The 16,266-nt window shown below is 36.1% G+C and overlaps 4 protein-coding genes across 7 annotated transcripts in view; 1 reads left to right on the top strand and 3 right to left on the bottom strand.

The window, feature by feature from the left end:
* Nucleotides 1–835, bottom strand: part of LOC149661311 (uncharacterized) — a 190,939-nt gene extending 190,104 nt beyond the window's left edge. Inside the window, exon 1 of the mRNA XM_089842783.1 lies at nt 763–835. The gene's annotated coding sequence lies outside the window, so the exon portion shown is untranslated. The remainder of the gene's footprint in view (nt 1–762) is intronic.
* An 811-nt stretch (nt 836–1,646) lies between these two features.
* Nucleotides 1,647–7,659, bottom strand: Cbs (Cystathionine beta-synthase). 3 transcript variants are annotated; one of them, XM_089842784.1, is made up of 10 exons: nt 7,202–7,659; nt 6,709–6,781; nt 6,178–6,334; nt 6,002–6,108; nt 4,989–5,500; nt 4,201–4,326; nt 3,868–4,136; nt 2,253–2,496; nt 2,082–2,166; nt 1,647–2,015 (listed from the first exon to the last, which is right to left on the bottom strand). In XM_089842784.1, exons 2-10 carry the CDS (start codon nt 6,731–6,733, stop codon nt 1,888–1,890), a joined length of 1,653 nt encoding a protein of 550 aa, XP_089698910.1. In that variant the 5' UTR covers nt 6,734–6,781; nt 7,202–7,659; the 3' UTR covers nt 1,647–1,887. The 3 variants fall into 3 exon arrangements, with proteins under 3 accessions (XP_089698910.1, XP_089698911.1, XP_089698912.1); XM_089842785.1 differs by lacking the exon at nt 7,202–7,659 and adding an exon at nt 6,948–7,018; XM_089842786.1 differs by lacking the exon at nt 6,709–6,781.
* Nucleotides 7,660–7,869: 210 nt separating this feature from the next.
* On the top strand, nt 7,870–9,916 carry LOC149661309 (vacuolar protein sorting-associated protein 26C). The gene is made up of 6 exons (XM_089842789.1): nt 7,870–8,003; nt 8,215–8,508; nt 8,574–8,732; nt 8,799–8,976; nt 9,504–9,629; nt 9,699–9,916. Exons 1-6 carry the CDS (start codon nt 7,896–7,898, stop codon nt 9,779–9,781), a joined length of 948 nt encoding a protein of 315 aa, XP_089698915.1. The 5' UTR covers nt 7,870–7,895; the 3' UTR covers nt 9,782–9,916.
* Nucleotides 9,917–12,226: 2,310 nt separating this feature from the next.
* Nucleotides 12,227–15,911, bottom strand: LOC149661308 (monocyte to macrophage differentiation factor 2). Of its 2 annotated transcripts, XM_089842790.1 has the most exons (7): nt 15,523–15,911; nt 14,404–14,485; nt 14,164–14,321; nt 14,011–14,085; nt 12,933–13,037; nt 12,792–12,861; nt 12,227–12,703 (listed from the first exon to the last, which is right to left on the bottom strand). In XM_089842790.1, exons 1-7 carry the CDS (start codon nt 15,675–15,677, stop codon nt 12,431–12,433), a joined length of 918 nt encoding a protein of 305 aa, XP_089698916.1. In that variant the 5' UTR covers nt 15,678–15,911; the 3' UTR covers nt 12,227–12,430. The 2 variants fall into 2 exon arrangements, with proteins under 2 accessions (XP_089698916.1, XP_089698917.1); XM_089842791.1 differs by lacking the exons at nt 14,011–14,085; nt 14,164–14,321 and having other exon boundaries at nt 12,792–13,037.
* Between the last annotated feature and the right edge of the window lie 355 nt (nt 15,912–16,266).

Raw genomic sequence — 16,266 nt, 5'->3', positions numbered from 1 at the left:
AACTTAACACTCTACCCTGTTCATAAAAACACCACCGCGTTTAATTTGGCTACAAACTTATCCTAGTTTGCTAACTAATTTCATGTTCCATTTAGGATTTAATTTCAATTTGTTCCCAACAAAACTGAATCTTGCAATTAACACGATATTTAACCCTCAATTACGTCACTTAAGCGGTAAAATTATCCCTAATATTTTAGTTTTTGTAGGTTTTTAAATACGACATGTAATAAAGCCGGGATTGAAGTATTCAAGGGGGATTAGGGTATGGAAAAACTCGCCCTAGATTTACTTTACCCGCTTTAGAGGTTTTGACAATTTTGAAAGGGTGCCAGAAAAGTTCCTCTCTGAATAAACAGCGCGCCTTACAACTTACAAAACATAGTAACGCGTTAATTTCGTTTAGTATCTATACGTAAACAAATGAGGAAGTCAACCTATTTGACTGCAAGGTTGAAAAATACCCCCTAAGCCTCGGCCAATGTTTATGGGGACATTAAAATACGACCACGGACAAGGTCCGCGGGGGTAGAGACATTAGTCAGAAATGTAACGTCCGATACTAGCCACCAAAAACTGACCAACCCTTATTCAATGGTCACATGGCTTCACTCCTCACTTTCAATCTTAATTAAATTAACTTAAAAACGATCCTAAAGTGGCGACAACTACCTAATACACACTGCCAAGAACCTCGTGGCTAAATGCATATATTATGCTAAAGAATACCTATGAATATGTAAAAAAAATTGACAGGCTTACCCGTTCCACGGTCCCGCAGGCTCGTACCAGCCACCATCTTGAATAATACGCGATTAAACCGGAAATACTAACCGGAAGTCAAAGTTCAACCAACGGTAGAGAGGCGAGCCTTTAAAACCGTCCAATCAAACGACGGGTTAAAAAATTCCGGTTTTCTATAATGCACGTGGCGCCATCTATACCGAAATCTGAAAACTAGCAATTTAAAAATTCCTAAATTATTATTAAACTAAAATAATGCACTTTATTAATGTAAAAGTGCAAATTCCCTTTAAAATACTGATTTTATAAAAGTATTAAAAAGGATAACCTGTAAAGAATTATCTATAATATTAATGTAATTATTATTCTTAAAGGGAGGGTGAAGTAGAAAATCAAGTGTTTTTTTATCGATTCTTCTACCAATTTTAAGACCAGTCTGCATAGTGAAACATTTACACCAGGAAATACCAACTCCGAATGATTTTAAAATTCAAATTAGGTTCAGATTTTAAGGATAATTTTAAACAAGGACTGCCGACCAATCGCGTAACGCCCTGCCTTTTTATTAACAAAATTCTCGTGGCACGCTCCATGTCTCGCGCCACGATTATCACGTCGCTCGCGAATTTTATCAAATCTCGTGATAAATTTCTTTAGGCATGGCGCGTGCTACGAGAGTTTTGTTAACAAAAAGGCAGGGCGTTACGCGATTGGTCGGCAGTCCTTGTTTAAAATTATCCTTAAAATCTGAACCTAAATTGAATTTTAAAATCATTCGGAGTTGGTATTTCCTGAATGTTTCACTATGCAGACTGGTCTTATAATTAGTAGAAGAATCGATAAAAAATCACTTGATTTTCTACTTCACCCTCCCTTTAATAAAAACAATAAAAAAATTTAAATAGTAATTTCAAATTAATTTTTATATATATAATTATTTTTCTTTAAAGTTTAAATCTTTCAAAAACGTAATGTTTACATAATATTTTTAGGCAGCGAAAACAAATTTCTGTATTATTTCAAACAAACAAACAAATAAACAAAATTATTATTATAAAACTGTTAAATGCCAAAAAAAAAAATAGATTCAATAATTAAAATAAATGATTCAACCAAATTAATTTTTACTTCTTTACAATTGCGCTATTTTGCGGTGGTATTATCGCTTTTCTTATGTTCCACTTCATGTGTTGTGATATAATTAAGCAAATCAATGGGGGTAGCAACTCCAATAACTATTTGTTTTTTCTCAACAGTATCTCTACTGGAAACTATAATTAAAAATATCTATTTAATTAAATACAAATTATAAATAATTAATAATTAAAAAACTATACATTGTTTCTGATCATGGACTACCAAAGCAAAATGTCCTTTATTTAAAATCCTTGATAATTTTCCCAATGTAGTTTCCAATGTAATCTATATAAATATTTATTTTTTATAAAAATTAATTAAAATTAATTAGTTTAATTAAAAATAAATAAATAAATAGATTTAAATAAAACCTTGTGAAATTGCGTGTAAAGTATTTTGGATACTGGTACTGCACCAGTTACTTGACCAGCAACTAATTTAGCCACTAAACTTCCCAAAGTGACAACACCTTGAATAAAACCAGTTTCATCCACAACTGGTAATTGATCATAAAATTCCTCTTTCATTATATCAATCGCGTCTTGAACACACATGTGCGGTAAAACTGTAACTGGTCCTGGTAATTCCAAACAACTAACTTTCGAGTCCCACCACCTAAACAAAATTACCAAATTCCAAAATGAATGTAGGACATAATCCCCCCTGGACATAATCCCCCCATTTGAGAAGAAAAGGACATAATCCCCTCAGGTAGGAGACAAAATCCCCCGGACAATTTCCCCCCGAATGGATGCCGAAGACAAAATACCCCAGCCCCAGGACAAATTCCCCCCCAGCCCCGGGACAAATCCCCCCCCAGCCCCGGGACAAATTCCCCCCCCAGCCCCAGGACAAATTCCCCCCCAGCCCCAGGACAAATTCCCCCCCAGCCCCAGGACAAATTCCCCCCCCCAGCCCCAGGACAAATTCCCCCCCCCCAGCCCCAGGACAAATTCCCCCCCCCAGCCCCAGGACAAATTCCCCCCCCCAGCCCCAGGACAAATTCCCCCCCAGCCCCGGGACAAATTCCCCCCCAGCCCCGGGACAAATTCCCCCCCCAGCCCCGGGACAAATTCCCCCCCCCAGCCCCGGGACAAATTCCCCCCCAGCCCCGGGACAAATTCCCCCCCAGCCCCGGGACAAATTCCCCCCCAGCCCCGGGACAAATTCCCCCCCAGCCCCAGGACAAATTCCCCCCCAGCCCCGGGACAAATTCCCCCCCAGCCCCGGGACAAATTCCCCCCCAGCCCCGGGACAAATTCCCCCCCCCCAGCCCCGGGACAAATTCCCCCCCAGCCCCAGGACAAATTCCCCCCCAGCCCCAGGACAAATTCCCCCCCCCCCAGCCCCAGGACAAATTCCCCCCCAGCCGCGGGACAAATTCCCCCCCAGCCCCGGGACAAATTACCCCCCCCCCAGCCCCGGGACAAATTCCCCCCCAGCCCCGGGACAAATTCCCCCCCAGCCCCAGGACAAATTCCCCCCCAGCCCCAGGACAAATTCCCCCCCAGCCCCAGGACAAATTCCCCCCCAGCCCCAGGACAAATTCCCCCCCAGCCCCGGGACAAATTCCCCCCCAGCCCCGGGACAAATTCCCCCCAAACTGTGTTCTTCAGAAGAAAATAAATGTAAAAAATAATATTTTGGAAAAGGCGTACCATTGTTACAATATTTCCAAAACCGAACCGAACCGAACCTAACCCAACCTAACCTAAACCTAACCCAAACCTAACCCAAACCTAACCCAAACCTAACCGGGGAATTTTGTCCAGAGCGTAGGGGTATTTTGACTAGAGAGTAGGGGGATTTTGTACTCTTAACTTGGATGGGGGGAAAATGACCGGGGGATTTTGTCTTGAGAGAGGGGGGATTTTGTACGTTTTTAAAAATGGGGGGATTTGTCTTGGGGGTATTTAGTCCGTATACCTTCCAGAATAAATCAAACCTTTAACTTTAATGATTTCAAATTTTCAATCTTCAACTTACCAATGTTTTTCTTTCATTTCCTTATCAAGATTGATAAAATCGCGTTCCACCATCCATGTATCACTTAAAAATTTACTCATGTAGTTTCTAACTCCGTCTGGAAGAAGCACGACACATTTTTGTCCCTCTTTTAATTGAGCCGCTGCTTTAACAGCAGCTGCAACAGCAGTCCCGCTACTTCCTCCACAGAGCAATCCTTCATTACTGATTAATTTACGCGCCATTAAGAGTGAATCTTTGTCATTACTTTTGTACCATTCATCAACAACCTAACATATTTTAAAAGATATTTCTGTAAGACTTAAGATTTTTCAAACTAAAAATAGACATTACAGATCTATCCAAAACAGTGGGTATAAAATCATATCCAATTCCTTCAACTTCGTAGTACGATGTATCAGTTTCATTCAAAGATTCCGGGTAAGCCAATATCGATCCCAAAGGATCAACACCGACTATCTAAGTTAATTAAGTAATTGATTTTTATAAAACTCTACAACTAAATCAGGGTTCGTACAAAATTTTTGGAATGAAATTCCCTGACTTTTCCAGGTTTTCCCTGACTAAATTCCACAAATTTCCCTTACTATTTGCAATAACGTACATGGCGAACGTATATGAAAACCAATCTATATTCACTCAAATAATTTTTGCACGAGTTATTTTTATAAAAATTAGCCAATTAATTCGTTTAAATTTAATTTAAAGTAAATCATAAATAACCTGAGCGAGCGAAGCGAGCTCCGCGAATTTGAGGCTTTGCTCAAATCTCAGCGAAAAAATTTTCTGATCACCATTATACTTTAAATTTCCCTCCAATATATTTTTCCCTGACATTTCCCTGACTTTTTAGGCCCATTTTCAATTTCCCTGACTTTTTAGGCCCATTTTCAATTTCCCTGACATTTCCCTGACTTTTTAGGCCCATTTTCAATTTCCCTGACTTTCCCCTGACTTTTTAGGCCCATTTTCAATTTCCCTGACTTTTCCCTGACTTTTTAGGCCCATTTTCAATTTCCCTGACTTTTCCCTGACTTTTTAGGCCCATTTTCAATTTCCCTGACTTTTCCAGGTTTTCCAGGTCGTGTACGAACCCTGTAAATAGGCAAAAATGACAGAACCTTGCACTGTGGCAACTTTTCCTTAATCTTCCTTCCAATTCCCGTAACGGTACCACCAGTCCCAGCTCCTAAAACTATCATATCAACCTTATGATCACACTGTTCCAAAATTTCCTCAGCAGTTGTATCATAATGAGCCAAAGGGTTTCCAGCATTCCGGTACTGGTCCAAGATAATTGCATTAGGAATTTCATTCATTAACCGTTGGGAAACAGTGATATGAGACTCTGGAGAGTCAAACCTAGCGCTAGTAGGAGTTCTAACAATCTCAGCTCCCAAAGCTCTTAAGGTATCCACTTTTTCATTTGACATTTTTTCAGGCATAACTATGATGCATCTATATCCTTTTACAGCAGCTGCTAAGGCTAAACCAATGCCAGTGTTGCCTGATGTTGGTTCAATAATAACTGAACCTGGTTTAAGTTTTCCGTCTCTTTCAGCATCTTCGATCATACGGAGACCAATTCTATCTTTAACGCTACCACCAGCGTTGAAAAATTCGCATTTGGCCACTATATATATATATTGTGTTTCATAATATAAGACTCTTATGTTATAAGAGTTTAAAGGGACTGCAAAGAAGGCATCGGCGGGTGGGTAAAAATTATTTGAAATACGTCACAGACATCACGTGATACCAAGATACAAAGGCTCCTCATAGAGTGGAATTGGACATCTAGTCCTTGTTTTTCGCCAGATTGCAGCGCCAATTCCATGAAGTGGTAGTTTTCGAAATAAAACGAACTAAGCTTCTTTGAACCACGCCTCTCCTCGGTCACGTGCCTCTGACGTATTTCAAATAATTTTTACCCACCCGCCTATGCCTTCTTTACAGTCCCTTTAAAGGTTGAATTCATAAACGTCGGACGCAACGCAATTTAGTACAGGCAAAGGCAGGGTGTCGTGCGCAAAAGGCGGAGGAAGTTTGCGCACGACGCCCTGCCTTTGCCTGTAATAAATTGCGTTGCGTCCGACGTTTATGAAGTCCACCTTCAATCAATATTGTTACATACAGAGTTCACATTTCAAGCCATATTCTTTGGGAATCTTATTCAATCTAATTAGAGGAGTGTCTCCAATATAATGCAAGACATTAGGTAGTATCTTAGATTTTGTTTCGCTGCAGATTTAATTTTAAAATCTTAATTATACTGTCAACCCTAATAAAGTTATTTAATAAGGTTAAAACCTTTTAACTTGATGAGTATGAACTGATTCTTCAGTTTTTGCACCAGGATGCCAAGTACATTTACTAGGGGAATCGGGGCGGATAAATTCAGCTAAGGATGTTGAGCGTAAACGGTTTCTTGATGGTATTGGAGTCATACTTTCAGATTCAGCAGCAACTAAAGCCATTTTAACATTTATTTTAATTAACTTAACTACTTAATTGCTAAAAATTATTAAAAGCCCGCTCAAGTATTTTAGAAACTTGATTCAAATAAACCTTTCCCTCAATTCTTAACACTTTAAAACAAAAATATATAAGATTTTAAAGTCTAATCAGTTTCTTAAAGTTTTTTTCATTTTTTGTGGTTTCATAGAGTAGTGGCACTCCATGTTAACTACCCATAGAGCTTAATACAGTCAAAGGCAAGTAGGTGCCATTACTCTATAAATATCAGTCTGAAGTTCTGAACCCATGTCTCAGATAATGAATAATACAACAAGATTTCTACAGAACTAAAAAAACAATAAAGATTTCACTATCAAAACTCACCATCATTTAAGGCATTATCATCCATAGTTAGGAACAAGTAGCGGCTTATTCTTTTCAAAACGAAATACAGTAACTTTACAATAAAAGTAAAAGCAAATAACACAAAAATATTCTAATTACAGACTTCTACTACACAATAATAAATAAATTATTTATCATAAGACTATATTTGATAACATTTAAACATTGACCTATTTAGTTAATCGGCATGAAGATATGCAAATTCAAAGTTTAATTAGTTTTTAAATCTTTGAACTGATGTGAGAAAACTAATATTCCAAAGACTCATGTGCAACTTCAAGCAACTTCTAATTTCTCAAAGCCATGTACATGTATCGGTAAATTCAAAACCTTGCCAAAAACACCACGTGCTTACATTCTCCTCAAATTAAAGCATTTGTTTGTTTGTTTATTTTTTATAATACATGCGTATTTATTTGAAATTAATAATAAAAAATTCAGTTTAAAATGATCAACTGAATTACTGAACTACCTTTTTAAAGTCCTTCCTAAGTTGAGAGAATCCAATTTGATTGATTTGTACAAGTCCGTCGCGTTTACGTTACGATGAAAAAAGAAAGTTTTTTAATCGAATAAGAAGATAACTGTAGTGAATCGTCCTTGGTTATCAATTATGATTACATTTGCATCAGTTTTCATCCAAGGTTATAATAACAATTAGTACCTAAGCCTTGTACTATTTTTTAAAGTTCCGAAAGGAAACGACAGTTTCCATTTTGAATTCTTCTTTTTTAGATTAAAACTCTTTACAACTTTGTATGCGGAATAATTACGGATCATATTAAAGTTATTGATGTCCAATTTAATTATAATATTTAATGGTTTAAAGTACGCCTTGACAACTCAGTAGAGGTTGAAAAATTCGAACTTCGCGGATTTTGTATAGACGAATAAGCAGACAGCTCTTCTCCGACTAATAAAGTTCAAGTCAGTTCAGTTTGGTGGACTTGATCCATTCCTATCATCATCATAGCCAACTGAGAACTATGTTTTTTTAAGTTGGTCATGGTCTAGGGTTTGTTCATATCATATGAAGTTGCCTAAAATATTTATTTTATTCAGAGTCCTTCAAATTCGCCGTCACTGCCTCACTGGCCAGCGAATCCTCCAGCTCCAATTCAGGATATAGTTGATCTTACGACATTTTTGGTTTAGTTGATCTCACTATGCTCCATTCGATCGAACGGCTCATACGACGAACCGTCGGAACCGAAATCATGGCGACAAGCATAGAAATCCGCCCCAAAAAAGTTAATAAAACTTACCATGAAAACGTAAGTATTTAATTTAATTAATAATTCCCCGTATTCCAAATTGTTTAATCCTCGCTGCTGGGCATTGTCAAATTGAAGGGTTGTTTAAAAATAGACCAGTAACATATTTAGAGGCTTGACAGGCAGTTAGTCGTTAAGCCTTGGTTAGGCAATGATTTACCGAAATTAAAATAACTAAAATTAATTAAATGAAACATTTATATTCAACAAGGAATTGGTATCTGGTGTTTTAGTCATCGATAGTAAGGGCGAAGTGCGTCATGAAGGCTTGACAATCACATTAGAGGGAAATGTAACAATGCAGCTCAGTGCTAAAAATGTAGGAATATTTGATGCATTCTATAGTAGCGTTAAGCCAGTTCAACTGGTATTTTATTCCGTCGAAATTGCCAAATCGGGACGTTTTCCATCTGGTCGCACGGAAATTCCGTTCGAATTTCCTTTAAAACCAAAAGGAAACAAAACACTTTATGAAACATATCATGGAGTTTTCATCAATATTCATGTAAGATTTAGCCCATGTTTAATTTAAATAACAATAATGTTAATTAAGCTTTGATAATTAACTAGTATAGTTTAAAATGTGAAATGAAACGCCCCTTGCTCAACAAAGATTTGACCAAATCCTTAGAATTCTTTGTAGAATATAAGGATAGAAGCGAAGAAGTAGCTACAGTTAAACCAGTTAATTTCACAATTAGCCCTGAGTCGTTACAAAACATAAAAGATGTAAGATAAATTAACGCATTCCTGATTAGAGTAACAAAGCCTAAAGCTACTTAACGTTTTTAACAGAGAACTAAAATTCCAAATTTTCTTATAACTGGGAAATTAGACTCTACAATTTGTTGCATAACTCAACCCTTTTCTGGTGAATTATGTATTAAAAAATGTGACGCTCCAATAAGATCAGTGGAGTTACAATTAGTTAGGGTTGAAACCTGCGGATGTGCTGAAGGATATGCTAGAGATGGTAATTAACCAATGAGATAGAATATATGTATTAAACCTAGAGTCCCAACATGAGGATCTCGAGATCGACGTTTCGCGATACACTTTTTGTCGAGCATGAATCTTTATCAAATACGGGTGGCGCCACCTATTAATCACTTGAAGAACTTTTTTATTACCGTCTGCTGCTATAATCTGTGTAACAAGCTGTCAAGATAGTTTTTTAAACGTGTTAAATTAAATACGCGAGTTAAATAATAGAAACTCTAGCCCTTTTTAATCTAATAAATAGATGAAATAAAAATGATAACGATGTTTCTGATTGCAAATAAGCGAGTAAAAGTTGTAATTAGTTCCGCTAGAGGCTCGCAGATGGCGCTGTTATGTTTTGATAAACTTGCTTAATAAAAACAATGTGTTTCGCGGTAAGCCGATTTGAATTGTAACTCTAGGTTTAATAATATATTCTATCTCATTGTAATTAACATTTTAAGTTTGATTAAAATAAGCTTAAGAAACTCTAATAACTCTTTTGTAAATTAAATTTAGCAACGGAGATACAAAACATTCAAATAGGAGAAGGAGATGTTTGTCACAATTTAGCCATTCCAATTTACATGGTATTTCCGAGATTATTTACATGCCCAACTCTAATAACTAATAATTTCAAAATTGGTAAAAAATTAAAGTTAATTCAACATTAACTTATAATATCAAACCTTTAACCCGCTTTTACAATTGTAGAATTTGAAGTGAACATTGTAGTTGTGTTTGAAGATGACCATTTGATCACGGAGAATTTTCCAATTAAAATAACCAGGTTTTAATCAAACCTAGAACCAAAAAAAAAGTTTAATTAATTAAAATTAAATCATATGTAACTAGGTTCAAGTTAATTAATCATTGTATATAAAATAAAATTATCCAATCCAGCAAATAAAATCTAATTATTATACACTTTATACTCAACAATTATTTACTTATAACAAATACATATTTGATCACAGAAAAACACTCTAGGTTAATTAATATTAATAAATAAACTGGGATCTCCCAGAGAGTCTCGTTAAATTAATTAATAATTAAATATCACAATTAAATGGGGGTAAATAATACAGAAACAATTAATTAAGAGTTAATGGTTTAAATTAAAATGAGTATAATATCAGGTTTAACTTTAATACTTATTGGGTTTATATTTTATAATTATTAAATTATAATATTTTTGGTCTTTTTACTACCATTTTATTAATTGTGGTAAAATATTTTTTATTAATTAAAAATTAATCTTTTAAATTAAAAATTTTGTAAACATTTTCCTAAATATTTGTTTCTTGTAAATATATATTTAATTATTTAAGTGTTTCCCAAAATATTCACTAAATTAGCGTGTTAGGAAAATCTTGGAAGACTATATTGAAACAAATATTAATTAAAGGGAGGGTGAAGTAGAAAATAAAGTGATTTTTTATCGATTCTTCTACTAATTATAAGACCAGTCTGCATAGTGTAACATTTACACCAGGAAATACCAGCTCCGAATGATTTTAAAATTCAAATTAGGTTCAGATTTTAAGGATAATTTTAAACAAGGACCTCCGACCAATCGCGTAACGCCCTGCCTTCCATTTAACAAAATTCTCGTGGCACGTTCCGTGTTGAATGAAATTTATCACGAGATTTGATAAAATTAGGCGCGCGACGTGATAATTGTGGCGCGAGACATGGAGCGTGCCACGAGAATTTTGTTAATAAAAAGGCAGGGCGTTACGCGATTGGTCGGAGGACCTTCTTTAAAATTATCCTTAAAATCTGAACCTAATTTGAATTTTAAAATCATTCGGAGTTGGTATTTCCTGGTGTAAATGTTTGACTATGCAGACTGGTCTTATAATTAGAAGAAGAATCGATAAAAAAATCACTGGATTTTCTACTTCACCCTCCCTTTAACAAGATTTTAATTTAGTATGGGAGACTTAAATGTTTATTTTTTTTAATTAGTTAATCACTTTATCTTTTGGATTAATATTAATAATAAAAGGAATAAAAATTAAATAAATTATCACAGAATGGTGTGGTTGGAATAAATAAATAAATAAAAACTTTAAAATTTTAACTTATTATTTTCAACAGTTAAAATTAACTAGTAACTTTAAAACTTTAATAACAAATTAAATCTATAATTAATTATGTTCAAATAACTTTAAAAATGGTGCTAGTAAAAACATCGATCAACTTCTCACAAATGGCTATATTATTTATAAAATTCTTTCTCTTTTTCCAAAGATGACTTTGAAATTTCATAAAGTGATCGGAGATTTTAGAGTCCCTTGAAAATTTAAATTTTCTAAAATATTTTTGGTCCTTTGATTGGTCTAGGCGGTAACTTAGTCCTTCCACTATCTCCTTTATCTATCAAGGCCCTTGCAGGGTTCAATTTTTAGGGGTTACCGCGTAATCCACCTTATTCAGTTTCGCCGGAAGTTAGGCTTAGCTCGGGATTCATGGGCGTGAGAAACGGGAAGAAATTCGTCTGTCGTCTGCTACAAAAGCCAAAAATATGCACTGTACAGTCTGGGAATTAAGGATCTTTTTTAAACTGGTCTTTGAGACCAGTGACCCCCCTAGTCGCCGAAATAATTAACTGGTCTCCGGACTGGTCCCAGCCTTTGTTCTCCTACAGATTTGCAATTAATAAACTGGTCCTGAGGACCAGTAACCCCCACTTCTTGAATTAAAAAACTAGTCCAAGCAATTAATAAACTGGTTTTGGACCAGAGGAAGTGTGCTATTTCCCAGACTGGCACTGTATAGAGCTATTTCAGAGGGGGTAATGGCTACGTCACCAATGCTATTTGCCCATAGAGAAACCCTCACAAAATGGCCGCCCTCTACACTCAAAGGCAAGCCCAATTTTCGTAGCAGACGAAATTTTTCCCCCACTGAAATAGCTCTATCGGACGACAGACCAATTTTTTCCGTTACTCAAATAATCACCCCCATGAATCCCGAGCTAAGCCTAACTTCCGGCGAAAGGGAATAAGGTGGATTTGAGGCTTTCGTTTTTATAGTATTGCCTGGTTTTCAACCTAGATGGCGCTGTTAATCAACAGATTACCCGCGTAATTTGAATTATGGGTTGGCGGAATTTTAAAAGTAATGTCACTTCAGGAGAATTCACGCTCAAAAATAATAAATAAATAAATAGGTCTGAACAACGGCGCCTCTAACGGAAAAACAGTTGGGAACTAAAATGTCATTTTTAAGAAAGAAAGAAAGAAATAAAGGAAAAAATTTCATGCACGGGCCTTGATAGATAAAGGAGGCAATGGTATTTTATATGGTTTTTGACGTAAGAGAAGCAAATTTTCAAGGTGGCTCTGAAATCACTCATATTCACTTTAAATACTGGTTCAAATTAGATTTAAATTTTTGTACCTTTTAAGTTTTGGTTAATTAAGTTATAATTAAATAATTTAAAGGCCAACTTGTTGATTAAGCAGTGGTAAATTTGGCCTATTTTCTGTACCGGGTAATATAACTGTTTTAAAATTATCGGAGGTAATATTCTTGGCGGCCATTAAATATTTGCAAACCGCGTAAAAATGACACGAAGCCCCGGCGTTAACAAATAAATGCCAAATGGCATGAGCGCAAGGAATTCGCCCATCCAGTTTGAAAAAGAAAACTCCCGTAATGTAGATGACGCCTCCTATTATCAGTTCGTACAAACCATTTTGGTTGTCTTGCTAAGTTCGTTTAGAAAGATAGGATAGGATAGGATGTGATCAATGAAATTAGGAAAGAAATGTAATGTATCACTACAAAAGTTCTTACTATGTTAAAAATTGCGATAGATGGTAGAACTCCGATGCAAAGATAAAATAGGGTTTCTAAATGTTTATGCCTTTTAAATACAAGAGACATTTCGCAATTAGTTTTAGGGTATGGGAAGAAAGAAAATATCCTTACGTTTACCTTTCGTGAAAATAATACTGATAAACTATTCCCATAATAGCACTTAGCCAGACTAACCAACAGAGTTGGGAGCCTAAGCCTGGTTGAATATCTTTTAATAATAGCCTAAATATTGCAAGGACTCAATAAGACAGTACCAAAAATATATAGATTTAAAAACAAAAAATACACTTCGTTTAAACTAGCTCGCGCTTTGTGTAATATGAACAGCCCTCCTTTATCATACAATAGTGTCGACCCCCTCTACCTGACAGTGGTACAGGGAACAAGAAGCGATATCTAGTTTACTAGGAAGAAGGTATAAGATGCCTAAGTATTCGCGCGCCATGTGGGGGGGGGGGTCGTAAAAGGAGGCCGGACTATTTCGCTACCCTCTCCTCAGTCGGAAAATACGTAATTTTCGTCATTCGCGTCGCGCTGTCGCGAGTTTTCAAGAACCAATGAGATGCTGGTTGTAATAATTTTGAGGCGGGGATTAACTCCGGACCTACGTTTGGACTGGAGATAAAGCTAGAAATGTGGCGCGAATTTATACCTTCTCCGAAATAAACTAGATATCACTTCTTGACGTGAATAGGCTCATAAAGTTTCAGTACCAAAAATTAAATGTTTGTATCGCCAGCATCATGTACTATTTTCTATAAACCTATGACGTCAAGAAGCTGTTCCCTGATGGGTTAAAGGGGCTGTCCGACCCCATCTCCTTTCTATACACCAACTATGGTAAGCTCTATGAGTAAAAGATCGTCGTTTGTCCCACGGTCCGCTCAGCCCCTTTTTATTGGTGTAGGGGGTTGAGAGGAGGGTAGTTTGCTTATCAGTTTACACGCCGTTTATACGGGACTTACGAGGTTACCGCCCCCTTTTTGGAGAGTTGTTCTGCCAAGGCTACGGAGCGCGTTCGACGACAGGGAATGTCACCCACTAACTAAAGGCCGCCGACATGTTATGGCAGCGCCCACAGAAATACCTCTCGTAATTCCCGTATAGTCAAAAGTGGGGAATTTTTAATGAAGTGTAATTTTTGTTTTTACAGTACACAGAAGAGAGAAAAGAAATAGTGAAAACAGATATTTACCAAGGCGTATATGAGGCCGCGATAAAGATATAGATAATAGCGCGATCACAGACATGCAGAACTTCTTTCAACAATCTTTTTTACAAATTTAAATAGAGAGACAAATACAATTAGACAAACCCTTTTAAGAAAAAATATTATTAATGTCTTTACCTAAACTTTCCCACGTAAAATACAGAATGAAAAGTAGTAGAAACGGTAAAAAGCCCGACTAAAGAGAAGCCATAGACTAAAGCGGCGATATACTGATTTTTGCTATGAGATTGTTGAAGCATGAATATCGTTCCCGCTAGACTGGGTATTACCCAAATCTAACCACCAAATTTGGTTGGTTTTATATTTGTAGGACTTAATCGCAATTAATTATTTAAAGTTAATTAATGATTAACTTACCCCGTGAGTTATCACATTAGCTATATGCTCGAATTCCGTTGGAATGTAAGCTTGATTGCCAATTGCGCGGGAGTTCATGTATCTAAAAGAAAAAAGTACACGTATATTTAGGCTTAGTCTGGTTATTAACTTATTATTTTAAGCAAATAAATGGGATTCCTCAACTCACGTAAATAATATTTTGCCAATTCTAGAATATATGCCTATTTCAAATCAGACTAACAGTACGCGAGCCAAAGGTATTATAGGAAGCCCATAAATGCTTAGCTTATGCTTATATAATCCCTACGGCCCTTTATTCTCTTTGCGGTCAATAATTAAAAAATTTCCTCAATTCAATTCAGTTCAGTTTTACTTCCACCCCATAATCCTTATTTGATTTTTCATGCAACGCGACAGGGTCAGGTACGCGCTCTTAGCCATGTGGTAATCTGTCAGCTGTTCGAAAAAAGGCGCGTTTTCCGTTCGAGGCCTAATTTTTTTTAAATACTGGTTCTGCTTAAATAGACCTAAAATCGAGGGGGAACCCACAAAGATGAAGTTTTGTACACCCGATTTCAGACAGTCGGCTTATAAAAAATTCCACAAGAGATTTCCGAGACTTCATAAGACTTCTTTCTAGACGTCCAAAAATTTTGCGCGCCTGATTTTAAGCCATGTTAAATCTTCTCTCTCGCAAATATGGCCTTGTGTCTTAGAATATAAGCCTTAAAATTTGGAAGCGAAGCCAAAAAATAAAAAACCGTCATTTTCATAGATATCAAAACGCAGGTAGCCCTAATTTAGCTACTTACTCTTTTAGGCTAAGAGTATTTATCTGCTATAAATAATATCAAAATATCTAGCTAAATAAACCGAACCTTTGTAACTACTATGTCTGATTATCTCAAACAGTTTTGAAAGCCTGGTATTCTTTAAATATATTTCTAGTGTCTATGATGCTTTCTTAGCTATCCCTCAGATTCCTGAAAGTCTAGGGCTTTAGGCCTAAAGAGTCCCTTAGTTAGACTCGGGAACAACCCTTTGCTAATCACTAAAAACTACATCATTTTATAGAATGGAATACAGATACAATATTTTTAGGTATATAAAATTGAATGAAAATGACCGTAGGCCAACCTGTATTTCTTGGTAATCTTATTTTTGTCATCTTCGGAAGTATTTTCTTTGAGTTGCACGTCTTCCAGTGGAGAAGGGATTCTATCCGCATCCGGGGATGATGGAGAAGCGGCTATTCCGTTTGATCTACTTTGAGCGGCGCATAATCTCAACATATTTCGTGTTTTATTTATATGATAAAAGACGAATTACGACTCAAAATGAGTCAAAACTAATAAAAAAGGGTGCTAATAACCGATACCGCGCGTGTGACCGTAAAAATATCTTAGAAAGATGATAAAAAACTAAAAGGAGACGAGACCGGTGAGAACCGCACCTGTTTCGCGCACTCAATAAAAACACAACGGGGGGATGATTCAAAGATGTTTCCCGAGAACTCAATCGATAAAGCGGGACTCACTTCCCCAGACCGCGAACCTACTAAGCCTATTTAAGACCTAATATCATTATTTCAATCAATTTTCGACGTCTATTATAAAAAATGTCTAGGTCTAATAATTTTATAAAAATTTATAAAAAAAATAAATGCATTCCTAATATTATTTATGTTAATCCTTGGAACTATTCATGGTTTATTGAAATGTTTTTGATTAAAACGGATTAAAAATATGTCAAATATTGTAGGAAATATAGCCGTTCTAAAAATATCTGAAAATGATAGACTTAATTTGAATAAAAATGTGTTTTGAGGGAAATCCTGCATGTAGGGGAAAAAAACAGCTGATTGGCTAATGTCCCGCTAGG

Source organism: Phalangium opilio, unplaced genomic scaffold, assembly GCF_054372755.1.
Source record: "Phalangium opilio isolate 3A_F unplaced genomic scaffold, DU_Popi_V2 ptg000070l_1, whole genome shotgun sequence".
Classification (NCBI taxonomy): domain Eukaryota; kingdom Metazoa; phylum Arthropoda; class Arachnida; order Opiliones; family Phalangiidae; genus Phalangium; species Phalangium opilio.
Note: the sequence above shows the minus strand (reverse complement) of the source record. Positions and strands in the feature narration are given on the sequence as shown.

Coding starts and splice junctions, on each gene's coding strand:
- Cbs (XM_089842784.1), bottom strand. CDS start 6,733: ATGGATGATAATGCCTTAAATGATG. Junction 6,335..6,708: donor TGATAATGCCTTAAATGATG/GTGAGTTTTGAT, acceptor AAATGGCTTTAG/TTGCTGCTGAATCTGAAAGT. Junction 2,167..2,252: donor TTTACACGCAATTTCACAAG/GTTTTATTTAAA, acceptor ATATTTATATAG/ATTACATTGGAAACTACATT.
- LOC149661309 (XM_089842789.1), top strand. CDS start 7,896: ATGCTCCATTCGATCGAACGGCTCATACGACGAACCGTCGGAACCGAA. Junction 8,004..8,214: donor ATAAAACTTACCATGAAAAC/GTAAGTATTTAA, acceptor ATATTCAACAAG/GAATTGGTATCTGGTGTTTT. Junction 9,630..9,698: donor AACTAATAATTTCAAAATTG/GTAAAAAATTAA, acceptor TTACAATTGTAG/AATTTGAAGTGAACATTGTA.
- LOC149661308 (XM_089842790.1), bottom strand. CDS start 15,677: ATGTTGAGATTATGCGCCGCTCAAAGTAGATCAAACGGAATAGCCGCT. Junction 14,486..15,522: donor AAGATTACCAAGAAATACAG/GTTGGCCTACGG, acceptor TTTTTCTTTTAG/ATACATGAACTCCCGCGCAA. Junction 14,322..14,403: donor CTAATGTGATAACTCACGGG/GTAAGTTAATCA, acceptor TTTGGTGGTTAG/ATTTGGGTAATACCCAGTCT.